The following is a 15,186-nucleotide window of genomic DNA, read 5'->3' on the forward strand; positions in this document are numbered from 1 at the left end:
TCTCCCCCCAATTTCCCCTCAACCTCCCCTCCACCTCCCCCCCACCTCCCCCCCACCTCCCTGGTTACTCTCCTTACTGCGCTTTTCTCTGCTACTTTCATTCGTTTTGGCCCGCACCTCGTGCAACAAATCTGCGGTATCCCCATGGGGATATCCCCGGCCCCGTATATTGCTAATCTCTTCCTCGCTTGGCACGAATATAAGTTCTTACAGCAATTTTACTCCTCTACTACCTCTTCCCTTAATAAACTTATACTTAAATCTTTTCAGTTCACTAAACGGTACCTCGATGACCTCCTCTCCCTGGGAAACCCACATCTTGCTTCCTTCCTTTTTCACCTACCCGAATCAGTGGGAACCAACTCCTTGCGAGGTATTTACCCCCATCAGCTTGAAATTCCAGTTCAGCAACACCCCCTTAATAAAACACCTTTCTTAGATATCCTTTTAGTCCATTCCGTTCGTAACGGCTGTAGTTGGTATGATACACATCTTTATGATAAGCTACAGCAATCAGCTTTTTCAGATATTCGCCTTTCGCGCTTTGTGCATTCATCCTCGTCCGTTAATGAAGCAGCTAAACGAAATATTTTCATCAGCCAATTCCGTAGACTACAGCGTATTATCACGGACGCTCACAATTTTGCGTCTTCCGTAGCACACCTCATGGCACAACTCATTGCTCAAGGTTACCCGCGACGACGCCTTGAGATACAATGTGCTCAACAACTCTTTTACTGGCCGCAACTCTTCTTAGTTCAACGCCGTAATGGTACGATATCCTAGCTCACATCCTTCGCCTGCTTCATACCCTACTTCCTTATTCTCCTTCCCCTCTACCCTGCCCTTAGTTCTTTTTCCCTGCCCCTCTTACGTTTACTCTTTTTAGGCACCACGGAGCTGCATGCAAACGCTCCTGGTGCGCACGGTTTGGCGGGAGCCATATGTGGCCCCTACCCTCGCACTGTTCTTTGTTTTTTGTTTGTTTGTTTGTTTTTTGTTTTTTTGTTTTTTGTTTTTTGTTTCTTATTATTACTCCCCGTTTTTGCTTTCACCCTGTTTCGCCTTTTGTTCATTGCCTCATCATTCCCTCATCCGGTACGACACTTCCCTTTGTGTTTCCTTCCTTAAGCGTTTCCTTTTCCTTTCTTTTTCCTTTTTAGTCAAAATTTAAAATCAGCCAGCCAGCTACTAGTATTCCTCAGCAGCATTTGCATGTCCCCCTGTCCTTTATCGCACCCGCCTCACCTCCTTGTTACCCTTCTGTTTTTGCATGTGCTTTTTGCCACTACTTCGGCGGCCTGGCCAGGTGAGTCCATAAGGTGGTTCGAGCTTCTTTGGTATTTCGCGTTGGCGTCGCTAGGCTAGCCGGAATAGTTTAGTTTGGGTCGGTCGGGTCAGTCGCGCGTGCTAGTTTTTTGGGGGGTTGGGAGGAGCACTTGCATACCGGCAGCCTTTCAGTATCAGCAATACAGCTTTCTCTCCTGGCCAGCAACTTTACGCCACTTTTACGTCAGCACTTTCTTTTCTCGCCGCCTTCACTACTTTTTCTACACCTACTAGTTTACGTTTTGGCTAAAATATTTCTGGCGGCTTAGGTAGGTAGGATTTCCAAACTTCTACGCCAATTCTTCATCCCGAGGTTACAGTCGTCATCCCGAGGTTACAGTCGCCACAGTCGCCACGGACGCCTTTCGGTCAGTTCTTTCGGTTGCTACTATCTTGCTCTGGCAGCAGCTTAAATCGCGTGTGGTTCGTCTTTCCCCCACCTCCCCCCCACCTCCCCCCCACCTCCCCCTCCCCCTCACCTCACCGCCCCCCCAGGCTCGCAAGCTGCTGAGGGACACCTGTCTCACCCTCATAAGGGACTGGGAGGAGAAGCAACACAAGCCGACGAAGACGGAGACGAAAACGGAGGCGGAGGCGGAGGTGCGAAATGGACATGCAGCGACACGGGAGACCGGGCCCACGGCCGAAGAACCTGCGTCAACGTCGCCTTCGTACGACAATGGCGGCGAGGGCGGCGGCGGCGGTGATGTCGTCAGGAGGGCCCCCGCCGTAGCGCCCGGCAGCTTCCTGGGCCTTATGTTGTCCGCCCGCGATAAGCTCACCGGGGATGCGCTCTCTGACGACCAGGTGGTGTCCCAGGTGCGCTTCGGAGAGGGGGGCCGAGGGGCGCCGAGGGGCGCCGAGGGGGGCCGAGGGGTGTGTGTGTGAAGAAACATGAGGAGGGGATTAGAAGGGAAGGGTAGGGATGTGCGTGTCCACCAGCCCGGCAGTGTGTGTTGTGTGTGTGTGTGTGTTCGGGGTTCGGTTCCACTTTCGTTTTCTGCTGTGTTTTTATTACGGGGGGTTTTGGGGGACGGTTAGAACATGGTGTGTTTTTGTCAGCCCCCCGGCCGTGTGTGTGTGTGTGTGTGTGTGTGTGTGTGTGTGTGTCTGGCGGGGGGTCACATCAGGTTGGGTTTGTAAGGAGTGCGCCGGGATTGGCACTTGCTAGGCACTTGGTCGCCTCGCCATATCCATTGGTTCGGAGCCACCGGGGTACACAAACCCGCGCTATCCCCCCCCACCCCTCCGCGGGCCTCTCCCCCATTCGCACCGGGCCCCACCTCATCTCACCTCTCAATATCTCAGGCCCAGACCTTCATCTTGGCTGGCTACGAAACTACCGCCAACTCCCTCACCTTCGCCGTGTACAACATCGCCACACACCCGGAAGGTTGTAAGGCATCAGGGTGGCGGAGGGGAGACAGGGAGGGAAGGTTGCAGTGGTGGTGCCCCCTCCCCCCGGGGGGCGTGTTAACCGCCCTCTGTATACGACCTGTGGAACTGTCTCCCTCCGTTGACTGCTGCAGCCCCCCCTCCGCACCCCAACCTCAACCTCGACGTCAACCCGTCTTTCAGTTAGCAGGTTGGCTCCTCCTCGTGTTATTGTAGAGCAGAGGCACTGGCACCCTCTCCTACATTGCTGCTCCTCTCCCCATTGTGCTCCTCTCACCGAAATCTGTGCCCTTCGAAACACACACGCGGTCTCCTCCCCACCCCCCGCTTCACTCCCGGTGTGCTCCTACCCCCCGTAAATTCAACAGTGGAGCGGAGGCTGTTGGCGGAGATGGACGAGGTATTGGGACCTGACAGGTATTGGGACCTGACAGGTATTGGGACCTGACAGGTATTGGGACCTGACAGGTATTGGGACCTGACAGGTATTGGGACCTGACAGGTATTGGGACCTGACAGGTATTGGGACCTGACAGGTATTGGGACCTGACAGGTATTGGGACCTGACAGGTATTGGGACCTGACAGGTATTGGGACCTGACAGGTATTGGGACCTGACAGGTATTGGGACCTGACAGGTATTGGGACCTGACAGGTATTGGGACCTGACAGGTATTGGGACCTGACAGGTATTGGGACCTGACAGGTATTGGGACCTGACAGGTATTGGGACCTGACAGGTATTGGGACCTGACAGGTATTGGGACCTGACAGGTATTGGGACCTGACAGGTATTGGGACCTGACAGGTATTGGGACCTGACAGGTATTGGGACCTGACAGGTATTGGGACCTGACAGGTATTGGGACCTGACAGGTATTGGGACCTGACAGGTATTGGGACCTGACAGGTATTGGGACCTGACAGGTATTGGGACCTGACAGGTATTGGGACCTGACAGGTATTGGGACCTGACAGGTATTGGGACCTGACAGGTATTGGGACCTGACAGGTATTGGGACCTGACAGGTATTGGGACCTGACAGGTATTGGGACCTGACAGGTATTGGGACCTGACAGGTATTGGGACCTGACAGGTATTGGGACCTGACAGGTATTGGGACCTGACAGGTATTGGGACCTGACAGGTATTGGGACCTGACAGGTATTGGGACCTGACAGGTATTGGGACCTGACATTCACAGACACCTCACTCGTACGGCAGGTGTACGGCATACGCATGTGCTCGCGCGTTTCATGTGCGGTGGTCATACCTACCTGTAATCCAGTTCGTCGCCGTACTAGGCGAGCGAAGCACGACAGATGGAATTTTGGATTTAGTAATCCACCTGGCTATCCGCGCGAGTCACCAGTAAACCATGTGTAATCCCAGTATAACCCCATTCGCTCACGTAATCCTGTCAATAGATAGGCAATCGCGCTGTAATCCAGCATAACTCCCAACACAGTGGCAGGTAGTGATAATCGTCCATAAGCCGGGATGGTTCTCGGATTAAAGCACAATGTTTGTATGGCGGCGGCGAACAAGAGTATAATCCGGATTAAAGCACAATGTTTGTATGGCGGCGGCGAACAGGAGTATAATCTGGTGGTTAAAGAGGGTTACTTATCCCGGAGGCTTACAGTTTGGTAGGGCTCTAAACAATCTGCCTGCCTACCTAGTGAAATGCATGTGCGGCTGTACGGCTATTGGTATCACCTCTCACCCATGTGCGCCAGAGCCCCCACGGATGCTGACCTGTCCCGGATGCCGTACACTGAGGCGGTACTTCACGAGACCATGCGGCTGTACCCGGCAGCACATGCCATCACCCGCGAGGTGACCAACACGCCCACCCAGGTGAGGGGGAGGGGTCGCGTGTGTGTGTGTATGTCTCTGTGTGTATGTGTGTGTATGCGTGTACGTGTACGCGTGTGTCTGCGTACGCCCCCTTAATGCGCCAAATGTCCAGCATAGCAGTCAGAATTTTGTTTAAAGGAATGAGGGGCGGCCCTATGTGGCACACAGGTAACAGTAAGAAAACTGGCGGATGCAGGGATTAGGATAGCTACTGCTTATAATACCAAACCCTAATGCCAAGCATTGTGGCACACTACATTGTTAACGTGTTCCTGAACCCTAACGTCTTCATACCTACCTGCCGTACATCACTCTGCATCAGGCCTGTCCCGCTCTGGCTACGTGGTGACGCAGGTTGGCGGCTACACCATACCCGCCGACACACATGTCATCCTGGGGATTTACACGGCTCATCATGACGAGCGGTTCTGGCCCCGTGCCGAGGAATTCATTCCGGAGCGTTTCATGCCGGTGGGTTTGGGGTTTTGAGCTGTATATCTATAGTTAGATGGACCGTTATGCCGTAGAAGGGCCCCTTAGCTCAGCTGGTTAGAGCGTGGTGCTAATAAACTTGGGCACGCCAAGGTCATCGGTTCGATCCCGATAGGGGCCATAAATTTGTGGAAACTTTTGCTGGAACACGAGAAGTTGCGACAATTAAAGCTGCCTGGGCGGTGCTCATGATTATGACCACGCGGTGTGGCAGCTCCAGGTGCAGCAAAAGTTGTGCAATGGACTCGCAGCCGTTCTTCACCCTGACCACCAGCCAGCGCCGACAGCCGGATGGCTGGTTAGCAAGGAAGCGGGTTGGCTCACATCACAGACAAGTATTAACAAGCAATGCTAGCAGGTGCATGGCGCTGGGCTGACAGGTCTACGGCAAAACACACGCAACCGGGACACTGCTGGGCCCTCCCTCCCTCGAGCACCTGCCCCAGAATGCCAAAGCGTAAGACTTGCTGGAATGGGCTATGGAATCGAGCACAAAGAATATATAAAAATATCCGGAGATCATATGCCGCAATCCTTACAAACAAGCATGCAGCTACCAAGTCAGCAGCCAGCCACCGCTTGACCCAGCCCCGCCAACCAGCCTTAACACCCCCTTTCTTTCACCACCACCCCACCCCCCCCCCCTCTCCCCCCTCTCTCCCCCCCTTTCAGGACTCCCCTCTCTACCCGGAGGTGTGTCCCCGGGCGCCTCACGCGCACGCACCATTCGGACACGGCAGCCGCATGTGCATCGGGTGGCGGTTTGCCATGCAGGTGGGCGGCTTGGCAGCTGGGTAGGATCGTTGTGGGGATGTGGGGATGGCCGAGTCGACAGCTTGTCAACCGCAATCCGGGCACCCATACTGCATCTCGGACTGCAAGCGCCCAACCCAACCGGCCGGACATGCTACCGAGGCCGGGTGGTCTCTCTGCTGTTTTACTAAGCATCATCTGTGCGCGTATGTGTACGGCATTGCGGTGATGTGGGTGATGAACATCCTGCTGCGGTCTACACCGTCCCATCACCACCTAGGTGACTAGACCTACCGGGTTATATGTTCCGCCTTCACCGCCGCCGGCCCCCCTCCCCTCTCCCTCCCCCTCTCTATACACATCCCGTACTGCCCCCTCCTCCCCCCCCTCCCTCAGGAAGCCAAGGTGGCATTGGCGATGTTGTATCAGAGACTCAGGTTCGAACTGGAGCCCGGACAAGTGCCGCTGGAGACTGTCTCGGCCTTGACGTTGGCGCCCAAGGACGGGTTGTGGGTACGGCCTGTACCGCGTAAGCAATTGTAGTGAGGTGCAGGAGGAGATGGCGGCCTCCACAGGGCGGCTCCTGCACCAGAAATCAGCTGCCGCTGCGCAGCACCGCACGTCGTACCTGGATGACGCAAGCAGCTGCTGCCGTACAAGTACAGAACTTCATAAAAGGAATATGCATTCTGGGCGAATGAATCATGAGCCGTGAGTCGGCCCCTGCGTTGCGGCTAGTGGGCACGAGAGTGGAAATCGGGATGGTTGCCGTGCAGCTTATTGCTGTGTACGCCATCGCGAGCTCTGCTGCAGCTGTCGGGGGAGTTGCTGCGACACATACTGTCGTCCTTTGTGAGCAATTTCCGCGTCTACCGCCCCGGGCACGACTTTGTACACCTCTAAAAGAAGTTGCAAGGAAAAGCTGCGTCATGTTTTGAAGTTGGGAAAGCAGAATCAGAAAGTTGCGTAGGAGTAGATAGCAGCGCGGCGTCCGCCAAGAACTTCGCCGCCGCGGGTATGGGCGCTACTGATATGCTGATGTGCCCTCTTGAGGGTGTTCGTTGCTTGCGTAGTGCGTCCCGTTCAAAACCGTTCTGACACAGGAGTGCACTGTACAAAACAGGATAATTGAGTTTGTGATGGATTGGGGGAGGGAGAGATTGTGTACCTGTTAACCGCTGTGCGGGATATAGCCAGCACAGATCAGGTATGTTACATAAAATTCGTTTTCGACAGAGTCAGAGGTAAGGGGCGGCATGGAACGACATGGAACATAAACGAACGCAGGGCCAAGGAGTACGGATGGTGGAAAGGATGACGTCAGTTGTGGACGGGGTTGTGAGTACGCGGCCATTGGAACTGTCAGGAAACGTAATTGTGATGTTCGCAGAATATAAATCCACCTGTACACTATCTCCTGGCAATCCCGGTAACCGATGTTCGTCAGGAAGCCGTTGGGGACCGTTGCTGCGAGCAGGAGGCATCGTAGCACTGGGTGACGTGACAACGCGGGAGCAGAAACGTCCTGGTAGGTTGGTGGTCAAGGAATTTGCACGCTTGCCAAATTCCCCAGAATGCAGGTGGACTAATCGGGTGGTGAGTAGATACTGCCGAAGAACGCTTCTTATTCTAGCGATATGTTAGCCATCAATTTGTATGTAATGGCGATATGCAAGCGCAACCAACACACGTCACCAATACTTATACTTTCACCAAGACAGCGGCAAGGATAGAAAGAGCAGAACTGCTAGAAGTAGCTGGTACTCAGTATCCATCGCGACCATTTAGAAAGGAAGACCGCTCTTCGTGAGGCTGGAGCCTACTGTAACAACCACGCATACAAGAATGAGAACGGTAAATTACCCGAATAGGTGCACCGTGAATGGTTTGGAGTGGGTGGGGGGAGGTAAAACGAGGTGGCGGCCGTGACATGAACCAAGTTTGTTGGGTGCTGCTACAGCTAATCCAGAGGTCATAGAATGTAATAGAATGGAAGTACGACGCGTGTGCCTCAATATAAGATGGCCAAAACACACTGACGAATTCAGTGCGGCCCCATCTTACCACTGCCCAAGTGCATCCAATCTGTGCGCGGAGGCACAAGTGAGGTTAGCAGGTGAGGTTAGCAGCGTCTTTTGCCGGACAGTAGTACGGCGGATGCTCCGTGAATCAGGTTGCAGGCGGTACTTCCTGGATACGTGGAGGTGGTGGGGGAGGACACTGACTGCGCCGCGGGCACATGACGGTTAACGGTGACGTCGTGCTACCGCTGTTGGAGAGGACGACACCTGGGATGCAGAGGTTGTCAGCGTTGCCGAAATGCAGGCCATGCACGTTTCGTTCAAGCATTGTAGGAACGCTGCGCACTGCACTGTGTGCCACAAACACACGAAGCTGGGCTGTTTGGGTTTTGCAATGTATGTTCAAGGAGAAAGGATAGCGTATTTTTGGTTGCTTTATTTCCTTAAAATAGAGCCGACTGCTCACCACTAGGAAAAGCAGTAGCTCGCCAACGCATAGCGCCTTGCCGATGACTAGGACATCGAGCGATGCGAGCTTTAAAAGCATCGTGAAAACAGATTGCCAGGCCAAAGAGCATTATGACCATGCACTTGTACAACCTATTTATTTCCTTGCGAGCTGGCTAACCGTTGGTCTCGGAGATGACTCCTCGGTCGCCATCACGTCTCTCTCCACATTATCTCGGTTTCAATGCTGTCCAAAACGGTACAGGTTTTACATCTAGGTTTGCTGAAGTTGCAGTAGTGCGCACATAAAGTTATTTGTGCACTCTGGACCCTAGATCCCGTCAATTCTTTCCTTAATATGTTGTTACGCATTACACACACTCCCATACATAAGTGCAAATGTGTATTTAGTCTTGGCAAGCTTTTCTCAAGCCCCTCGGGGCATCTTGCGGAACCTTAAGCAACATTACAATCATGGCAGCATCGGCAATCGAAAAGCAACCATCAGGCCTTATCACGTTGCTAACAGAGGATGGAAGCGAATTGCTTGTCGACAAGGAGCTCCTCTGTTCCAGGTATGTACACGAGCAAACGCCAGCGAGCAAACGCTTTGCCATACCTGAATGCATGCATAGCCTTTTACCTAAGTTATGCTATGATGTCTCAATAAGGAGAGCCTAGTCCACCTCTGGGTGAAAACCGGAATCCGGCCGGCCCACGGGCATTCGCTGTGTCCCCTACACCACCCCAGTTCCAAGTTCTTTGCCGGCATGCTGACAACCTGCGACACGACACGTTTGCATGTAAGGTTTACCTAAATATGTCTTGAGAGTCTTTTTATGACAGCGATCCGTAATGTGTCGGTCCTGTAGTACAGAACGTAAGGTATGTGCGCCCCGCAAACCCCTGCCAAGGTTGGCCACAGCCCTACAGAACGTTCTCATAATTAAACCAACGCTGCGACGAAATCTTCGTCACTTAAAACAATTATACCTGACAGGGCCCAGTTCACCTCCAGCATATGCCCCGAAGCCTAATGTTCTGCTTCTGCCAGCCCGAGAATCTGAACCGTCCTGGTAGATACTTGTTTACAGCACTGAGCACACGACAGATTTACCCAGTGCCATCTATTGCCCATGCGGCTGTGGTTGATCTGTGCCGGTGCCCGGTGGTTTCGGTCGGGCGCGGGGGCTCACAGGTGGAGGAGAATAGAGAGGTGATGGAGTCGGTGCTGACCGTCATGCGCGGCTCTCCGCCTGCGAATACTTTTGACACCCGCTCCACAGCCTGCTGGGCCATCTTTAAAAAGGTGCAGTGCGCTTATTGCGATACGATGAAGGACCTCCGTGCATAGGCCCAGTCTATGCGCATGTCCACCGAAATCAGTCACGGTCGTACACTACCCACTGTCGTACGCCGTGCGCTACTCCACTGCTGCCATACATGTATGCTGTTGTGATGTTGGCTGATGGCTCGTTATTGTGGCTATCCTGTGTTACTCGGGACGGTCCGGGCTGGCCTCGCAACGCAACGCAACCCCCTCCTCCTCCGCCTCCCACCTTCCCGCGCCGCCACAGATTCTGGTTGTAGCTGACAAGTACGACATGAGCCTTGTGAAGGAGCGTTGCGAGAAGTGGCTGGTTTCTAGGTGGGTGAGAGGCGGGGAGGTGGGGCTGGGGCTGGTCACTAGTGCGCTGAGCAGCCAATGATGCAATGACGACCCCCCCCACGGGGCTCGTGGGGTCCAGGTCCGATTCGTTCTGTGGTCTCCAGAAGGTATTGCGGCGTATCCAGCCAGACGCCGGACGCTGCCCAGGAGCAGATAAACAGGAGGGAGCCCTGAAGGAAAGGACCGTGTGAGGGAGCACCCTCCTAAACATGGAAGGGTCGCGTGATGTGTGGAGGTGCGGCTGTATGTCAGTCCTCCTGGCCCATTGGCTTTACCGGTTACCCAGGAGCGCGGGGGCCAGGTAACTGCCGCGGCATGCAGTGCCACTAGCAGGACAACAACAGTGGAAATGGACATGTTTCTCTTCGCAGGAAAAGAAGGAGACTAGGGAGGACCACCTCCTGGGGGGAGCCAGGGGATGGCCAAGGGGGGGGGTACTGGCGATGACTCCTTTGCGTTACACTGCTGGGTTTCGGTGCGGAGCATGTATCACCTGCACACGCAAGCAGCTATGGACTGGCGGCTGCCGCGGCTGCTGCTGCGCTGACCTAATCTGTTATTGCTATTGTTGCCACTGGCTGATATAGCAGTAGGTAAACTAGGGGACGCGCAACGACGGAAAGGGGAATGCGATGTTTTCCATGCGATGTTTTCCACTTGGTCCCCACTTGGTCTGACCGTGTGTCTGTCTGTAAGGTGTCTTCGAGGTCGCATGCGGTCGCAATCGTTCAAGTTCCAGGACGTGGGCGAGGGCTTTGAGTGGCTAGCCATCTGCCAGAAATTCGATCTGAAAGACCTAGGGTAAGCAACGTATCACTGCTGTGCGCGTGTGCGATACGGGGCAGCCCGGTTCAGCGCAAGCCGGGGAGCTGCGGCACCAGATTGCGTCCCCGGGCGAAACGAAGTGGTCACCCAAGCAGTTTGTGTGTGCATAGCAAGTCGTATAGCGGCCGCGGCCTGCACGAGATCAGATGTGGGACTCAACCGGATATGGTTGGCAACGACAAGGAAATTTGGTGGAAGTGCATGGGTTGTTTGTCGGGTCTAAACGATGTGGGGCTCGAGTGTAGATGAGTGTGGCTTGGCGGCTGCAACTTGGCAGAGGGGGTGCCAAGGCATTTCTATGCCGAGTTCGCTTGCTTGGATTCCATACCCCATCACGTACACGTCACATCCGATTGGTGTATAGCCAAAGATTGATTATAGACCTTAAGATGAAGCGGCTTACAGTCCCGGAGAGCTCTTATTTCGTGTTCTTGCGTTCCAGACATCCAGACTTTCCCCCAGCCACTTATATCGCCTCTTTCTTCCTTTGGTGCCACGCAGCTGGTACTGCGCCTACGACCTGGGCACACAATTGGCCCAGGGTGCTTGGTCGCGTCCGCTTCACGAGTGCCTGGAGGGCGTGACGTGTGCGGATATGCTTAAAACGATCCTGGAAGCCGTACAGGCTGCTGTACTCTGTAGCGGGCCGCTGGGAGGTGTCAGCTCCGGTGCTACGATGGGTGCCGATCCGGGCATGCCTGGCCTCGGACCGGAATAGCGAGGCGAGGAGGACGAAGGTGGTGTCGGTGTTCTTTGGACGTTTTGTGCTTCATTGGCATGTCTCGCGGCCAGTGCATAGGTGGTGGAGCGATGCAGCGTGAACGTGTCGCAATTTGAGAGAGATGGGTTGACAAGTTCCTCCAGGTTGACGGGCCAGTGCGGGAAGTCTGACCTGGAGCTTCGCACAGTTGCACTTTGGGAAATGCCTGGCTCCATGACAGGTGGTGTTACTGCGGTCTCGCAGCTGTCGCAGTGAACGCCAGATGAGCTCTGAAGTGTAAGACACGCTTAAGGGCAGGTGAAGTATTTTGGATTCAACGGCGCTTACACGGTACTCAGATGTTGCGGCGTTACTTCACATGCAACATTCCAACATAGTGGGCTAGTTGCGCTTCCTTGACTGGGAAGCCCTTAGAAGAGTTCGATATTCGCCTGTAAACTTGGACGCCGACTTAAACCCCTGGCTATTAACTTTAATGACATGAGCAGGCAGCTGGGCCAGCAGCTTGCGGCACTCCATGCAATCATTTGGATCGCCTCCCCTAACAGCCACCCTCGTACCCCTGGCAGAAGAAAGCGAGCCAGCCAGGCGAACTTCACATCCCTCGCGCCATCCCCGGACTGGTCCAGCGGGCGGCTAAAAATCTCTTCCATGCCCCAAACCAGCGCAATATACTATCAAAGGCGCAGGACTCCAAGCGCTGCCGTGATGCCGCCCGCTGCACCAGGGTTACCCACTCCTAGCCCAGCTGACTCAGAGGAACATAGCCGCAAAGCCGCGGCTGAGCCCCTTGCGGCGCTCGTACGCCGAAGCAGCAGTCACCTTAGCACCCGTGTCCTGCTTCAGGCTTTCGTACGCAGAGTGAGCAGCGGCCTTGGTCTCACCACCCTCCTCAGCAAAGATGTTCTCCGCCTCGCCAGCCTCGATAGCGCCTGTCCAAGGGGTCGAGGTAGTACACTTGCAGTACAAGACGCTAGAGATGACCGAGAAGAAAGTTGCGTTGGCAGTGGCTTTGCAGGCGAGATCCAGCTTGGGGGACGGCCGTGTGTGACCGGGCTGGAGAAGCACCGGCAGCGGGAGGAGGATGTGCCTAGCACATCCTTCTACCACACACATGCTCACACAAAACACGAACGAAGGGGGATTATGCAAATAGTTGGAGCCCACAGCACATCTCCTCACCACCATAAAGCAGCATCGTTCCCACCCCAGCGCCGATGACGCCACCAACAAGAACGGGCAGCAGAGCAGCACCCACAGCAACGCCCTCGGGACTCATTTTCTGTTCAGCGCCTGCAGTGTGCAGCCATCAGCCTTTTTACTGGAGAGACAATGAAAGCAAGCCAAGCGTACGCGCACATCAGATCATAAAAAGTTTTGACGTAACAATTGCGCTATGCGCAGTCGCGAAAGCCAGCTTGCATATCACAAAGAGCCGGGAGAGGGTCGTTCCCGCTGCAGCCGCTAACTTTTCAAACCCCGAAGCGACATCCAAGATTATGTAATATGCATAATCTTCCGATAGAATAGCTTTCGGATGTACCGGAGCTTCACCACTCACCTCAACTTGGATTCACTTGGCGCGTGAGGCTGCAGCCGGATCAAAGCCGCACGCCTTAATGACTGACCACTTAAGCATAAGCTGCTAAATGGCTTCACGTCATACAACGAAAGAGGTAGTTAAACACTGTCGTAACAGCGTCGTGCAATTCTACACTCTTAGCTAGGGACTGGAATTAACTATCACCTCCGTTAATGGTGATGTAGGATTTACTGCGGAGGGTTACATCAGCTGCACTTATTCGCATGTCTATGTCAGTGGCAGAGGGAGAGTTCCAAAGCTACAGGGCTCTCCTTTCCAAAAGCACCATTGTTCTTAGCAAATCCCGTCCATATCTGCGTATCAACCAAGTATCCATGTTGGGATCACCGCAACCGTCGCCATACCGGTAATGTGTGTGTTTTTTATAAGGCGATGCTGTTGGCAATTGGCCATTTGGGTTGAAAATATACGACGAGCTGTAAACTGGTGAAGAATCGCTGCCGGCATGAGGTCCTCAGCACAATTTCTTAACCGCGTTCGAGCCATTTGTTGATTTCGTCGAGCTGTAGGCGGCTCAGAAGTGCATTCTTCGTGTCTAGAAGAGCTTATACCTCGCTGCAAATCGCGTGGCCTTATTCGACAGGGAGAGGAGAGCGCGTTAGGATGCAAATATTACAAGGGGGACAGGGAACCAACCCGCATCACTAGCCGTACATGCTAGCAGTTGGCTTTTAACCAACCTACCCCAGGGCACGTACCCCCAGCAAAACACAGGGAGTCGTGTATTTGCAAGTACCAAAATGTCCACAAATTCCCATGTCTTTATTAAAAGAGTGGGCATAGCGTACATCCGGACCCTGGGACAGGGTGCACGGACGAAAGAGGGAGCCAATCCCCGTCGCTAGCCGAACACGCACACGGACTCCCTGCGGAAGCCGGGCAGGTGCAGGTACCCGAGGGCCGCCTATTCCAAATCTACAGCAAGACTACCGCCATCGACTAAGGCAGGGGCCCACCCAGGGAGCCCTCAGCTGGAACATAGTACCGCAGCAACCTACGAACCAGAGCCACCGTCCAATTCCACACCGTAGCCACCAGCAGTTACCACCAATTGCCTGTAATACAGTCCGAATAGTGCACGTCGCGCACGAAGAGTCAACACAACCTAGTACAGCAGCGACCGCGTCGTACACCGTCATGCAGGCGGTTCCCAAAAGACAACAGAACCCGACACACACGCCAGGAGCGGGTGATCAGCGGGGACAGTTTCCCAGTTCCATGGGGGAGCGACGCAAACGACACAATACGCGGCCAGAAATCAGCCTCCACTTTAGAAGCAACGCCCACCAGCTTAGCGCGAAGGAGGGCAGTGCGAGAATCCCACTCACGGCACATGTGTTGACGACCATGTTCCAACCGGGGCCGCCCGAGCCGCCAAAGCAACTACATCCCACACCAGCGAGTGCAGACCCCCGGGGGACTCACGATGGGCCATAGGTGATGGCGACGGGACGGCATGCCTGTAACGTCAGTCCTCGTTCCGGCAACCTCACCCACGGCTTCTCTAAGCGGCTGCGCAACAAAGCAGTCCCAGAACAGGTGGTGCCGCACCCGGCAGGACCCCTACCTGGTAACCGCCGCCCGATAAGGGCATCGTATGATGGGGGGGCATGGCCCGCAATGCCATGGACAGTGAGTCTCTAGAAGGCCTTCTGTGGCTATTCTCCCACCGCAACCGCCATAGATGCCGGAGGGTAGAGTGAAGCCGTGCCAGAGGATCCGGCGGAGCTGGTAGGTCACCATACGCATCGGCGACGAAGGTTGTGTGTTGCTTTTCCGTGAGGTGGCGGAGATCAGGCGCGAGCTGAAGCCAAGCGGCGGCTTTGACCGTAAGGCTGAGCACATGCACCGGCGGGCCCGCGGCCTGCCGCCATCCCAACCCCTGCAAGAGAGCACCCCACGCATCCTGCTCAGGGGGCGGGGCGGAAGGCCCCCTGAGGACTGCCTGAGCCGCTGCGACCCAACTGCCTGTCCGGAGGGAGAGAAGGGCGGTGAGGTCATCTGCCGCCTGCACACCCGACACGCCGAGGGCAGCGTGCAGCTCCCCGTACCCCAGGACCCCACGCAGGA

The 15,186-nt window shown here is 54.9% G+C and overlaps 3 protein-coding genes across 3 annotated transcripts in view; 2 read left to right on the forward strand and 1 right to left on the reverse strand.

Annotated features, from left to right (window-relative positions):
- VOLCADRAFT_121020 (uncharacterized protein) overlaps positions 1 to 7,225 on the forward strand; it is a 7,813-nt gene extending 588 nt beyond the window's left edge. Inside the window, exons 2-8 of the mRNA XM_002951693.1 lie at positions 1,825 to 2,148; positions 2,638 to 2,725; positions 4,467 to 4,585; positions 4,940 to 5,056; positions 5,750 to 5,851; positions 6,227 to 6,359; positions 6,934 to 7,225. Coding sequence (XP_002951739.1) covers positions 1,825 to 2,148; positions 2,638 to 2,725; positions 4,467 to 4,585; positions 4,940 to 5,056; positions 5,750 to 5,851; positions 6,227 to 6,359; positions 6,934 to 6,962 — 912 coding nt within the window. The 3' untranslated portion in view covers positions 6,963 to 7,225. The remainder of the gene's footprint in view (positions 1 to 1,824; positions 2,149 to 2,637; positions 2,726 to 4,466; positions 4,586 to 4,939; positions 5,057 to 5,749; positions 5,852 to 6,226; positions 6,360 to 6,933) is intronic.
- Positions 7,226 to 8,772: 1,547 nt separating this feature from the next.
- On the forward strand, positions 8,773 to 11,510 carry VOLCADRAFT_92387 (uncharacterized protein; the record flags this gene model as incomplete). The annotated part of the gene is made up of 6 exons (XM_002951694.1): positions 8,773 to 8,873; positions 9,050 to 9,101; positions 9,497 to 9,607; positions 9,876 to 9,946; positions 10,664 to 10,768; positions 11,294 to 11,510. 6 exons carry the CDS (start codon positions 8,773 to 8,775, stop codon positions 11,508 to 11,510), a joined length of 657 nt encoding a protein of 218 aa, XP_002951740.1.
- A 308-nt stretch (positions 11,511 to 11,818) lies between these two features.
- Positions 11,819 to 13,154, reverse strand: VOLCADRAFT_121022 (uncharacterized protein). The gene is made up of 3 exons (XM_002951786.1): positions 13,075 to 13,154; positions 12,696 to 12,806; positions 11,819 to 12,445 (listed from the first exon to the last, which is right to left on the reverse strand). Exons 2-3 carry the CDS (start codon positions 12,790 to 12,792, stop codon positions 12,267 to 12,269), a joined length of 276 nt encoding a protein of 91 aa, XP_002951832.1. The 5' UTR covers positions 12,793 to 12,806; positions 13,075 to 13,154; the 3' UTR covers positions 11,819 to 12,266.
- Positions 13,155 to 15,186: the final 2,032 nt, after the last annotated feature.

This window comes from Volvox carteri, assembly GCF_000143455.1.
Source record: "Volvox carteri f. nagariensis unplaced genomic scaffold VOLCAscaffold_25, whole genome shotgun sequence".
NCBI classification, from domain to species: Eukaryota; Viridiplantae; Chlorophyta; class Chlorophyceae; order Chlamydomonadales; family Volvocaceae; genus Volvox; species Volvox carteri.